Consider the following 14856-nt stretch of genomic DNA (forward strand, 5'->3'; position numbering starts at 1 on the left):
AGCTAAACAGACACGGGGGAAAAAAGCATCATACAAAGAGGAAAGAAAAGGAGCATCTGAGGCTGGGTAAATTATTGGCCACTTTGGGCACATCAAATAAGTACATCAGCTGTGTGGAAATAAGTCTTCTCTCCTTTCTTGAAGAAGAATGTGATTAACCAATCCTCAGAGGGATCAGAAGTGGAGAGAGTGAGCAATTTTAAGTTCCTGGTGTCAAGATCTCTGAGGATCTAACCTGGTCCCAACATATCGATGCAACTACAAAGAAGGCATGACAGCGGCTGTATTTCATTAGGAGTTTGAAGAGATTTGGTTTGTCACTGGAAAACTTTTATAGATGTACTGTGCAGAGCATTCTGACAGGCTGCATCGGTGCCCGTTATGGTGCGGCTACTGCACAGGACTGAAAGAAGCTACAGAAAGTTGTATAATTAGTCAGCTCCATCTTGGATACTAGCCTCCATAGCATACGAGACATCTTCAAAGAGTGGTGCCTCAGAAGCGAGGTACAGAAGCCTGAAGGCACACAGTCAGCGATTCAGGGACAGCTTCTTCCCCACTACCATATGATTCCTAAATGGACATTGAAACCATGAATACCACCTCACTTTAAAAGAAAATTCTGTTTTGCACTATTTTAAATCTATTTAATATACATATACAGTATACTTACTGCAATTTATTTCTACATGATCATGTATTGCATTGTACTGCTGCCTCCAAGTTAACAAATTTCATGACACATGCTGGTGATTCTGATTACCCCAAGAAAATTTAAGTATTACACATCAATTTAAAACACAAAATGGATGATGGATAGAAGCGTAAATGTTCCAATGAAACCTTCACGTTAAACCAAAGCAATTATAAAGTGACTCAATCTGTCATCCCTTCTCAAATAGCTACTGAATAGGCACAAATAGGAACAAGGAACTGTACAACCACACGAATATGAAATATAATTTATGAATATAGAAAATACATGTTTGTATTTCAGATCCAGGTCTTCCACTGCAAACAAAAAACCTTTAAAAAATAAGGCCATAGTAAAAGGGTAGAAGAAAGTATCAGAGGTTTGTTAAATGTTTTCAAAAATGTGCATTAACAGAAAACTTTCAAAGCACAGATGAAAATGGGGAGATGATGAGTGGGTAAACATTAAAACAAAATAGTTGAGAATGAAACGTCCATTTTCTTTTTCAAATCTGTTCAATGATTAACTAATGGCATTCACTGCCCTTGATATTTATTTGAATAGGAGCAACGTGACAAACAGTAAAGAGCTCCAAAAAGGCTCCAAACTGTTTTCCAAGCCTTTGATTAAATTTATGCAGCATAGGTCAATTATAAACACATTATCACAGTCGCAAAAATTGCCCTGGTACTTTGACCCCTGTAATTTTGACTTTTTATTTGTAGTTTTGACTTGTCCCAAATTTAGCACACTCTTGTTTAGAGGATGTTACCATAATCTATTGGCATATATTGAGACTTGAAGTTACAGAACTCTAATAGTAGCAGCATATGTAGTCCTGCCGAAGGGTCTTGGTATGAAACTTCAACTGTACTTTTTTCCCCATAGATGCTGCCTGGCCTGCTGAGTTCCTCAAGCATTTGTGTGTTGCGCTTGAATTTCCAGCATCTGCAGATTTCCTCTTGTTTTCTACATGCAGTAGTATACACAATGCATTGGGACACCATCGCTACCTCAATATCCTGTGCTCTCAGTCCATTCATCTGCTTCCAGTATTGGATGAGATACTTTCCTTCATTAAAAACTACAATATGACCAAACCAGTACTGTTTGTTCTCATCAGAAGCTTTTTTCACAAACGACATCCATCTTGCCAGCTATTGCCTCACACTAAATGAGACTGCACAACCTTGTTGTCATATCTGATCCTGTTCTGAGTCAGTTATACACATTTTGTTGAATAACAAAACCACCAGATTTTGACCTCCATTAACAGAATTCTTCTCTACTCTTGCCATTGTTAGGTCAGATATACACTGTATATGAGGTCCGTTCATAAGGGGAGAGAGTGTCGGGGCCTTACCAATGTGGAAATGTATTTTACTTGTAGTAACAAAATGGCATTTTTGTCTGTAACAAAATAGAACCTGCTTAAGATGGTGCTACTAAGGAAGGGTGACAGCATAGTGGTGGTTCACAAATCAAAAAATACAACTAAATACCATTAATAACACTTTTTCTGTGGTAACTTGTGGTAAACTATCACCACAAACGATGAATAGGCAAGAAAAGGTGAGGCTGACCCAAGGGTTGAAGTATGCAGTGTGATGCAAAGTTGGAACGTTTGAGAAGTGGTCGGAGCAAGGTTGAGGCACGTCAAGGAGTCAGGGATGGAATTGGAATGAGCAAATTTGAAAGCAATCAGAGCAGAGAAGCTTCAGAGCCTGTCCATTGAAATTGGGAGTGAGGTCAGATTGATCTAAGCACCAAGCTGATTTGGAAAGATCGTGTACGGCCTCAGGCTGTGCACAGGGTACAGGTCCAGAGTGTATCGCTGCAGCAGGGCCAGTATCCTAGTGTAGGCACGACCCGGTATTTGGACAATTAAATGTTGGTCCAGATAGACTGAAAAAGCAGCGTGTCAGGACTGCAGGCAAGGGTTAAGCCAATTCTGCTCACTCTTCCATGGCACTGAGGCTGTGAGACTTCTCCAGGCTTCACACCTGTGAACTTCACTGTGATTAGCCCTACTGTGTGATGAACTGAGATGGAGGCTATGGGCATACTCAGGCTCCAAGTCAATGCGCTCAATTTCACTCTGTATGGTGTTGTTTGCTTTTATTGTTTGCATGTTTTGTGGTATTTTTCCCCCCTCTCTCTCTGCATTGGGTGTTGGGTCTTTTTAAAAATTGGGTTATTTTGGGTTTCTTGTTTTTTGGCCGCCTGGAAGCAGATAAATCTCAAGGTTGTATAATTTATACATACTTTGATAATAAATGTACGTTAAACTTTGAACTTTTATAATAGTGTTTTGCTAATAGCGCTCGTGTAACATTATGCCGATGGAAGAATGCTAAATACACTGATCAAGCAGACTTACAGAATGCATCATATCCTTGAACTTGTGTATAAACGAGTAACTATGCTGTTTTATCAAAGCTATCGCCAGCTCCTGTGTGGTGCTAGTCTTCCCTTGCTGTAAGTAAAATAAACGCACATATGATTGATCCATTCTGAGTTAATTTTTTTTGTTATATTACGTAGTATAAAGGTGCTCGACATCAGAGATCTTTGTACTTCTTTAGCTATGAGTTAGGTCTCAGAAGACTAGATAATAGCCAATATTGTTCCTTTCTTTAAAGGCAACAGAGACAAACCACAAAATTACAGACAAGTGGTTCTTGCATCAGAATAATTATAGAAAACTCTTAAGGACAGGGTTTACTTGCATTTGGAAGCATGGCTTTGTGCAGGTGTGGCCTAGTTTTAAAAATGAGGTTTTTTTAAAGAAATGATAGAATTGGCAAATATAATTCATAGTCGATGTTGGCTGCATAAATTTTGGTTAAAAAATTGACAGAGTTCCTTGTGGTAGGCTGGTCCAGATATCACAACAGATCCATGACAAGTTGGTAAATTGGATGCAAGATGCCTTGATCATTTAAGTCAGAGGGTAGTGGTGGAAGAGTATTATTCTGGATGGAGGTCTGTTTCAAGTGATGTTCTACAAGGATCAGTGCTGTGATCTCCCGTTTGTGATATACAGTCAGTGGCAGCTTTATTATTTACCTCTAGTAACTAATAATGTGGCCACTGAGTGTATGTTCATTGTCTTCTGCTGCTGTAGCCTATCCACTTCAAGATTTGATGTGTTGTGTGTTCAGAAATACTCTTCTGCACACTCATGGTTATTTGAGTTACAATTGCTTTCCTGTCAACTTTAATAGGTATGGCCATTCTCCCTTCACCTCTCTCAATAACCTCTGCCCATAGAATTACTGCTTACTGGATTTTTTTGTTTTGGACGGGCAGAGCAAAGAATTAGGACAGAACTCACAGAATTGCTCGTTGTTAAAAACTCACTGCTTTTTTAACTACCAGACCTTCCAACCTGCATTAATGAATGGCTAATTAAGTTTCGCTTTCCCTTCAATTTCTCTCGCTGCATCAGTCATTAGTGAGTATGGATTTACTATGACCTGCAGCGATGAAGCCAAAGAAAACTTTTACAGTGATCTTGACTGCATTGTGAAAGCAACAACACCTGGTGACAAACTACTGATGGAAACAACTTCAGATTTTGGAACAGGGTACTGGGACATCAGTCACACAAGTGGGACATTTTTGATTTCAGATTGCTAGAACTACGTGCAGTGCAGAGACTGATCGTTGACAGGTCAGATTTGTTCACTGCATCGCAAGAAGCCAAAAGTCATTTAGACTTTTAACATTGGAAAACTGAAGCAAATTGAACATCGTGAGCAATTTGCAGCTAGTTTTGATGACAAGCTGATGTCCCGTGGACCCCTCACTGGAAACACAACACAAAATTGGGATTTGTTTATAACTGTAGAGATAGAATCAGAATTATCAGTCCTCAGATTGAAAAAGAGGCATCGCCACGACCGCTTTAATGAAAATGATGAGAACATTATTGTCAAGATACTGGCAGTGAAGCAAAATGCCTTTATCACATGGCAGAACAACATAAGCTCCAAACTAAAATATGATCGCTTCAAATACCTCCAGAGCCAGGCACAGACTGCCTTGTGTAGAATGCAGGATGAGTGATGGGAGAAGAAATAAGAAAAGGTCCAGCACTATGCTGACATTAAGAACTCCAAGTTGTTCTTCAGTGCTATTAAATGTGAAGAGAAAAACACCTGCCATATGAAATAACAACATTAAGGCAATCTGTAGATACACCAAGCACAACCTTGCTTAGAGAGAACAACATTAATACCAGGTGGAAGGAACCCTTCAACAACCTGTTCAACAGGCTCTTTGCTGAAGACCAGGGTGCACTTAACCAGTTTCCACAGAAACCTCTTGTTAACACTCTCAGACTTCCTCCTATGTGGATGAGGTCAAGAAAGTCATTGCTCAAACAAGCTCAGGAATATCACCTGGACAGGACTGAACACCTGTCAAGATCTTCAAGTCAGTAGGTCCAGTTGTAATTAAAACCTACAGAATCTGGTTTATCATCAACGGCATGTGTTGTGAAATTTATTAATTTAGCAGCAGCAGTACAACGCAATACATGATAATATAGAAAGAGAAAATAAGTAAATCAATTATAGTAAGTATATACAATTGCAAGAAAAAGATTGTGAATCCTTGTTTTCTGTATTAATTATGCATAACCTCTAGTCTGATCTTCATCTAAGTTAAAACAATAGACAAACACAATCTGCCTAAATTAATAACAGAATTGTACTTTTCATGTCTTTGTTGAACACGTTTAATCATTCACAGTCCAGGCTGGAAAAAGTATGTGAACCCTTGTATTTTGTATTTACTAACTGGTAGAACCTCCTTTAGCAGCATTACCCTCCAATAAATGTTTCCTGTAGCTGCTGATCACAACTGCGAGGAGGAATTTTAGACCACTCCTCCACGTAAAGCAGTTTCAGTTCATCAATATTTTTGGGATACCTTGCATCAGGTCATGCCATAGCATCTCAATTGGGTTAAGGCCTAGACTCGGACTTGGCATTCCAAAACACAAATTTTCTTCTTTTTAAATCACTGTTGTTATTTACTTTTGAGTCTTGAATCATTGTCCTGTGGTATCATCCAACTCCTATTAAGCTTCAAGTGATGGACAGCTACCCTGGTGCTCTCCTGAAACATTTTGAATTCATTGTTCTCTCAATGATCGCAACCTGTCCAGGCCCTGAGGCAACAAAGCAGTCCAAACCACGATACTCATGCTTCACAGTTGGGATGAGGTTTTGGTGTTGGTGTGCAGTCCCCTTTTTCCTCCAAGCGTAGCAGTGTGCATTTCTGCCAAAAAGTTCAACTTTTGTCTCATCTGTCCACAGAATATTGTCTCAGAAGCACTGTGGAACATCCACATGGTCCTTTGCAAACTTGAAGCAGGCAGCAATGTCATTTTTTGGGAGAGCAGTGATTTTTCCATTGTTTCCTTCCAAGAACACCATTTTTGTTCAGTGTTTTTTCTTATTATGGACACATGAAGAGACCTTAGCAAATTCTAGAGATGTCTGCAGGTTTTTTGCTGTTACCCTTGGGCTCTTCTTCACCTCCTTCAGCATTACACATTGTGCTCTTGGCATGAATTTTGCAGGATGCCCACTCCTAGGGAGAGTGGCAACAGTACTGAGTTTCCTCCATTTGCAGACAATTTATCTTACTATAAAATGAAGAACATTCAGGTATTTAGAAGTGCTTTTGTAGACTTTTCCAGCTTCGTGCATCTCTGCAATTCTTCTAAGGTTCTCTGAAAGTTGTTTTGATCGATGCATGGTGCACATTAACAGATCTTTCTTGAGAAAATACAATTCTGTCAGTAACCTTACTTTGTGTGTCTTTTTTGTAGAGCAGTGCACCTCTACAACCCACACCTCCAATCTCATTTCATTGATTGGAGCACCTGACTCCAAATAGCTTTTGTAGAAGGCATTACCACAGAGATGCACATACTTTGAAATAGACTATGATTGTTTAAATGGTGAACTCTGTATTGATGAGAAACACAATTATTTGTGTTATTAGTTTAGGCAGATTGTATTTGTTTATTATTGTGATTAGATGAAGATCAGACCAGATTTTATGAGTAATTAATGCAGAAAACTAGGTAATTGCAAAGGTGAATGTGTGCTTTCAGGCTTCTGTACCTCCTTTCTGACACTAGCAATGAGAAGTGGGCATGCCCTGGGTGATGGGTGTCCTTAATAAAGGACATCGCCTTTCTGAGGCACTGCTCTTTGAAGGGGTCCTGGATACAACGGATGCTAGTACCCAAGATAGAGCTGACTAATTCTACAACTTTCTGTAGCTTCTTTCTGTCTTGTGTGGTAGCTGCTCGCCCATGCCGGACAGTGATGCAGCCTGTCAGAATACTCTCCGTGGTATATCTATAGAAGTTTAAGTGCCTTAAGTGACAAACCAAATCTCTTACTAATTAAATATAGCTGCTGTCTTGCCTTCTTCACAGCTGTGTCAATATGTTGGGACCAAGTTCGATTCTCAGATCTTGACACCTAGCAATTTAAATTGCTCACTCTCTCCACTTCTGATCCCTCTAAGAGGATTAGTTTGTGTTCCCTCGTCTTACCCTTCCTGAAGTCCACAATTCTTTCGTCTTACTGACATTGAGTGCAAGGTTGTTGCTGCGACACCACTCAACTAGCTGGTATATCTCGCTCCTGTACGCCCTCTCATCTCCATCTGTGATTCCACAGCATTCGCACGAGCATCTGGGAAGAAGACAACATGCAACATGCCTGAAGACTTCAAGGATGCCACAATCGCCCTGCTCTTCAAAACGGGAAGCAAAGCTGCCTGTAGTAAATACTGAGGCATCTCCCACTTGTCCATTGCCAGGAAAGCTCTGACCTGTATAATTCTCAACAATCTGATCACCAGCTTATCAGAAGACAACCTCCCTACAACACAGTTTGGTTTTTGTTTGGGTCGCAGCACCATTGAAATGATTTTCGCTGTTCCTCAGGTTCAGGAAAGGTACCCGGAACAAAATTTGAACTTGTATGCTGTTTTCACGCACACATATGAACAAATAGTCTGGATGAAAATGAAGGTCTTCTCATTAGTGAACTTACAAATGACTCAAAAATTGATGGAGTTGTGGATAGTGAGGAATGCTGTCAGATACAGCAGATTATCAGCTGGCTATTTAGGCTAAGAAATGGCAGATGAGCTTATTAAGGAAAAGTGTTAAGGATGGACCATTTTGGGAGGTCAAGTGCAAGAATAAAGTATGAAGTAAATGGCAGGACCCATAATGTTATTAATGTACAAAGAAATCTAAATCCATAGTTCATGAAAATAGCAACAGAAGTAGACAGGGCAGTTAAGGCAGCATATAGTGCTTCATCGGTTTGACTATTGAGTGAAAAAAGTTGGGAAGTCATAATGTAGCTGTATTAAACTTTGGTCAGGTCATATTTGGACTACTGTGTACAGGTTTGGGATCACCACATTGTAGGAAGGATATGGAGGCTTTCGAGAGGGTGCATAAAAAGTTCACCAGATGAGTTGCATGGGTTGAAAAGTATTATCCATAAGGAGAGACTGGACACACTTTCTTTGTTTTCTCTGAAGCATCGAAGGCTGAGGATCAACTCAAAAGAAGCATATAAAATTATTCAGGCAGATTCAGTACATAACTAGAGTCTTTTCCCCCAGGATAGAAACAGCAAATATTAGAGGGCATAGGTCTATGGTGTTTCTTTGCTTTGTGGGTGCTTGCAAGAAGATGTGTCTCAAGGTTGTATATGGCACATATACTTTGATAATAAATTTACTTTGAACTCTAAGGTAAAAGAGGGCAAGTTTAAAGCAGATGTGAGGCATTTTTATTTATATATACAGCGAGTGATAGGTACCACCAGGGAGGTGGTAGAAGCAGATAAGACAGCTATGTTTAAGACACATTAACAGGTAGGAAATGGAGGGATATGGACGCAGACAGACAGATGGAATTAGTGAGATCGGCATCATGATCAGTGCAGACAAGGTTTGTTCTTGTGCTGTATTCTAGTTACCTTTGACAAAATAGTGAAGGATTTTATCAGTATTTTTAGGAAGAGTTTTCTATTATTTAGATCCTATATGTCAAACTCAAGGCCCGCGGGCCAAATCCGGCCCACGGTGGAATTATCTTTGGCCCGCGAGATAATATCTATTTTCTATTAAAGCTGGCCCCAGTAATCGAAGCGCCTATGGCGTATGATATGGCTAATGCTGAGTTTATTCAGGTACCAGGTTTTCAGGGTTTTTTGTGTTTATTCGGCAGGCTTGCTCGGCAGTCTTCTTCATAAGAAACGGAATTTGTAAAGTGAAACACTTTGTAGTTATAGCAGAGACTGAGACACATGACAGCAGGCTGAAAAAACGGAGGCAATGAAAGCTGCGTTCGCACGCGTCCGACTGATCCGGCCCGCGTGAAGCTGCATTTTGTTCAATCCGGCCTGTGACCTAAAATGAGTTTGACACCCCTGATTTAGATGATACAACAAAGTGGAAATGTTATACATTTCAAATCATATTTTATGGTTCTTAATGGGAAAGACTGAGCCTTTTAGGGATATTAACAGTGAAATCTTGTCATTTGCTTCTATGTGGATGGTACACACCACAAATGGCCAATTGAGTGGCAACTAAATGGTTGCACAAACACGAGAAAATCTGCAGGTGTTGGAAATCCAAAGCAACACACACACAAAATGCTGGAAGAACTCAGTAGGTCAGGCAGTATCTATGGAAAAGAGCAAACAGTCGACATTTCACACTTAGACCATAGTTTGGGACAAAATAATTGCTTTGTCTTGTTCTTTAATACCATAAAACATAGGAGCAGAATTAGTCCATTTGGCCCATTGAGTATGTTCTGTCATCCTTGGCTGATTTATTATCCCTCGCAACCCCATTCCCCCCAAAATTTGACCCCCTTAATAATCAAGAACTTGTCAACCTCCATTTTAAATATACTTAATAACTTGGCCTCCATAGCCTTCCATGGCAATGAATTCAACAGATTTATCACCCTCTGGCTAAAGAAATTCATCCTCATGTGTTTTAATCTTTGTATTTTGAGGCTGTATCCTCCCTTCCTACATTTCTTCACTCTAGGGACATGTTCTCCATGTCCACTCTATCTCGACCTTTCAATAGTTGAAAAGTTTCATAGTACATAGAATAGTAAAGCACAGTACAGGCCCTTCGGCCCACAATGTTGTGCCAACCCTTAAACCCTGCCTCCCATATAACCCCCCCACCTTAAATTCCTCCATATACCTGTCTAGTAGTCTCTTAAATTTCACTAGTGTATCTGCCTCCACCACTGACTCAGGCAGTGCATTCCACACACTAATCACTCCGAGTTAAAAAAAACCTTCCTCTAATATCCCTCTTGAACTTCCCACCCCTTACCTTTAAAGCCATATCCTCTTGTATTGAGCAGTGGTGCCCTGGGGAAAGAGGCGCTGGCTGTCTAAGCTATCTATTCCTCTTAATATCTTGTACATCTCTATCACTGAAATCCTCCCCCTCACTTCATTCTTCTAAACTCCAGTGAGTACAGGCCTAAAGTCATCAAACACTTCATAGCGTAATCCTTTAATTTCCAAAATCATTCTCGTGAATCTCCTCTGGACCCAATACCAGCACGTGCTTTCTTAGATCAGGTGCCCAAAATTTATCACAATACTCCTAAATGGGGTCTGACCAATGCCTTATAAGACCTTAGCATTACCTTCTTGCTCTTATATTCTAGTCCTCTCGAAAGGAGTTCTAACATTGCATTTGCCTTCCTTATCAATGACTCCACCTGCAAGTTAACCTTTAGTGAATCCTGCTAAACCTCTGATTTCTGAACTGCTCCCTGTTTAGAAAATAGCCTACGTCTATAGCCTTTAATATTGTTGCAAGTTCACTCATCCAGGCAGTGGTGATAATATTCCTTCAGCATCCTAATTTGTAGATAATGAAAGGATTCTGGGAAATCAGATGAGCCATGGTATACAATTTCTCTCATTTTTGCCTGTAGTAAACAATAGATAGGTTTAGACCCTAATTAAGTTTCTGGTCCATAATGATAGACAGGATGTTAATTTAGGATTGGAATTCCACAGTGATTATAATGTCATGGGGAAGTGGCTAATTGGTTATGATATTGTCAGATGCTTGGGCAGTGCAAATGCTTCTTGCCACCAATCAGCCCATAAAGTTATCCAAATTTTAACCAGACTGCTTCAATATCCAAGGAGTTACAAATAATTCGATCATTAATCAATCCAATACCTGGTTGAGGAATGCCAAATATACAAACAGCCAATTGTGACTGAACTCAGCACACTGTCATGTGGACCAACTGCAATGACTGGCACATCTCGATTAAAATAATTGATCACTGATAATCACAAAAGTATCAATTGCATATGTTTTCCCTTCTAAAGATGAACAGGGAAGGGGGGAAAATGACAGGAAACACCGGATTGATGTTAATTATATGCAAACTGTGGTACATCTAATATCCAATAAGTGTACTAGCATGCCAGAAAAGCAATCAAGAGTAAAAATGGGCAGAAATTAAAAATGAGCAAAATGAACATTACATATTGCTTCTTTAATGTTGGCGCCTGGATTGAAATGCAATCTATTGTGATTCCATACCAGTAAATTAGCAAGTGAAAAAGAGCCAATATGCAATCACCAGAATTCCTTTTCTGGTGTGAAACTACAGCACAAAAGCTCCCCCAGCTTCCTTCAAATACAAAAGGAATGGCTGCTCCTGTAAACACCACATCAATACAATCAAAAGTGTCTCAAAGTTAAATTCAAGATATAATGAAGGAGCAATATTCAGCATCAAGCAGTGTGACAACAGTAAGGAATACATAACATAATGTACTAAAGAGACTAAGTGTGTTGTATTTTACAACATCTTTGTAAGCACAAAAATTTCTGTTTCCTTCATTATAGAGTAGCTGATTTGCAACTTATAAATCATGTTTCACCGATTATCACATCAATAGGACAGAAGTTAAAAAGAGACAAACCATCTAATTCCACTACTGAACATTTGGTTCCAAAGTTCCTCGGAGGCTGTTTTTCTGGCTTTATTGGAGACCAGCTGCCATCATCCTTAAACTGAACTTCAGTAGCATCTTCACACTCCTTCAATATATCTAAAAACAGCCTAGAAAATAAAAATGTATTTATTCTTCAAGCAATCCAACTATCACCATCATCTCAACTCTACTCTGAGGAGATAGCAAAGTGAATTTTTTTTCTAATCATGGCATTGTACATAACAAGTTACATATAATGGTTCATACATTAACACATCATTTGTAGATCCAGCTGTTAATCCAGCAAAGACCTCCTTACCTTTACCTGGAACCTTTGTATCAAAATTAAAAGAGCTGCCTCTCAGGTTAGTCGAATATTAAAGCAAAACTGCGTTTTTCAGTCAAAACTCCAAGCGCTTCAATCATCATTCATATGATTTGTAACAAAGGCAGAATAAAGCCACCACAGACGGTGGCACATAGTGAACAAAACAGTGATGTAACAGCAGAAAGTAGTAAAACTTCTACAAAAGAATAATAGAACTGAGCAGAACCCATGAAGATTTCCAAAAGGAAAATCATGTTTGACTAATCTGCTGTAGTTCTGAGGATGTGACTAGCAGAACAGATGAGGAGGAACAAGTGGACATAGCTTTCTAGCTCTTCGGAAGGTACATCACCAAAAAAGAATGTACTAAAGAGACTAATACTACGGATGAATAAATTATAAATGGAAGAAAGGAAAAACAAACAATATATTCATTTAATAGATTAAATTATACACGTTACACTATTCTCTGTATCCTATGAATCATAAATAGGTTAGCTATGTTCACAGAAATGTTCCACAAATTTAACCAATGGAGAGGTAAAACTGTTGGGAATACAGTGAACTGAATACTTTGGTGGAATGAATCAGAGAGAGAAAAATAAATTAGCATTTCCATAAAGGATCTTGTCCAATTTTCCTTTAAGAATGAAATTTTTCTTTTTTTCTAGCATTTCAATGTGGGGTAATCAATGAGACTGCAGTGAAATAGTTCACAATAAACGGATGACCACACATAGGAGAAGCTTCACTTCAACTGAGTCAAAACTAACCCAGCTGAACTACCGCTTCCGACCCAGCCTTTCACTGATCCGCTCTTTCAGACAGTCCCCACTAAATCAGTGCTTGTGGAAAATAAAGCCACAAAAATCCCACCTGGTGCTGTTGGGTTACAGATGCTTTGTCCAACTGCCTCCCGACCTGAAGCTGGTCACGCAAGAGGTACAGTCTGTTTGGACAATGAGAAGATGCACATAGAAGTGTTAACATATTCTTTTTTGTGGAGGGGAGGTGGAGGGAAAACTTGGTTTATCCATTTCATCAGATAGCCCAATCAAACAGTGAGTGTGAAACCAGTCACTTCAAGAATAGCATTGAAAACAGTACTGTAGGTTTGCAATAATAATACTTACTGATCTACAAACAACAGTTCATAAGGAGCTGGCTTGTCACACACAGGGCACATCCATGTAGGTTTTTTTTCATTCATCTGAATATATAGAGCTGCATCAAAACACTGTAAATGTGTGCAGGTAATACCACGGCAGGGCACTGAAAGGCGCATCTTACCAAGCTGTTAAGCAACAAAATTAGAAAAAGATTAGAAACAAGTTCCCTTTTATTAATGCAGTAAGATTCAATAACATGATTTTTGAACTGCTATATCCACTTTCCTGGGATTAGATCTAGCACTGCCCCATTCCTACAACTATCTAGTACTGGCAGAAAATGTTTCAGTGATGAAGATGGACCACATGGGTTTGTTTTCCTTGGAGTAGGGGAGTCTGAGGGAGACCTGATAAAGGTATACAAAATTATGAGGGTCATAAATAGGGTAAATACTAATTTCCAGACAGCAAACCTGCATACAAATTCAAAGCAGGAATGGCCTTCTTGGACCCTTGAAACCACTCCATTATTTACTAAGATTCTGGTTGATCTGATCATTTCAACCAAACAGATCATATTGCATGATCCTGGTTGCAACATTTCATCCATCCTGGTGATCCGATTCCCAGGGTTGTGTGCTCAAATCACTGTATACCAATGATTTTGTGACCAGTTACAGTGTAAACATGATCTTTATGTTTGCTGATCATACTACTGTTATTGGCTGTATCAATGACAACGATGAGATAGAGTACAGGAAGCAGATTGTGAACCTGTGTCATGGTATCAGAACAGCCACCTTGCCCTTAACATCAAAATGGAAGTTGGTTGTTGACCTAAACAAGCAGGATTAGCTGGTTTGATGAACACAACTCAGCCCTCATCAACCGAAACAGATTCAAGTTTTTTGCCATCCATATCACAGCAACCTCACAAGATTCTTCCACATTGATGTGGTTATCAAGAAAGTGCATTAGTGCAGTTATTTTCTCAGGAGTCTGAGAAGATGCAACTTATCCACAAGGATTCTCTTGAACTTCTACAGATGCACCATATGAAGTATCCAGATAGGTTGGATCTCAGCCTGGTAATGGAAACTGCTCCATTCTGAACCGACAGAACCTGCCAAGAGTTGTTAATATGGCCCAGTTCATCACAGGCTTGTCACTTCCTTCAATGGAGCCCACCTTCAGGATGCATTACTTCAGGAAGACTAATAATATAATCGAGGACATCAACCACTCTGGTCATTCCCTTTTGTCTTTTCTGTCTTCTGAGAGAAGTCACAGGAGTGTGAAGGTCCAGATATCCGGACATTACCACAGCTTCGTCTCCACTGCTATCAAGACTTCTGAACCAATCATCTCAAGATGGCGCCAAACTGTGGTCTCTGTCAAGCTCGTGGTTCTTAGTTGTTTTTTTTAAAAAATGTTGGTAATGATGGTTCTGAGGACAGAGAGGGGAGTTAGGGTTAGGGACTGGGAGGTGGGGGAATTAGCAGATCGGTTGGAGTCTAAGCCTTTGCTCTGCATTTGAAGACCAGCAATACGTACATGATCGGATGTCCGGCCAGCAGACTGGCAAGGATGAGGGCAGGTGCCCCCCACAACCACCACTCTCCAGGTATGCAAATAGTGAGAACAGAGTTAAAGGCCTAGTATTCA

General features: G+C 39.7%; 1 protein-coding gene across 4 annotated transcripts in view; it reads right to left on the bottom strand.

Moving 5' to 3' along the window:
• Positions 1–14856, bottom strand: part of LOC140740020 (E3 SUMO-protein ligase PIAS4-like) — a 129944-nt gene that overhangs the window by 2304 nt on the left and 112784 nt on the right. The window contains exons 10-13 of one of the 4 annotated variants that reach the window (XR_012101781.1): positions 13216–13376; positions 12959–13031; positions 11743–11882; positions 7323–7419 (exon numbers count right to left, since the gene is read on the bottom strand). Coding sequence is in view for 1 of the 4 variants with exons in the window: in XM_073068807.1 (XP_072924908.1) it covers positions 11743–11882; positions 13216–13376 (301 nt within the window). In the remaining 3 variants the exon portion in view is untranslated. Of the gene's footprint in view, positions 1–7277; positions 7420–11742; positions 11883–12958; positions 13032–13215; positions 13377–14856 lie in introns of those variants that run through there. The other 3 variants (XR_012101779.1, XR_012101780.1, XM_073068807.1) reach the window with 3 other exon arrangements.

Source organism: Hemitrygon akajei, chromosome 16 (genome assembly GCF_048418815.1).
Source record: "Hemitrygon akajei chromosome 16, sHemAka1.3, whole genome shotgun sequence".
In the NCBI taxonomy this organism is placed as follows: Eukaryota; Metazoa; Chordata; class Chondrichthyes; order Myliobatiformes; family Dasyatidae; genus Hemitrygon; species Hemitrygon akajei.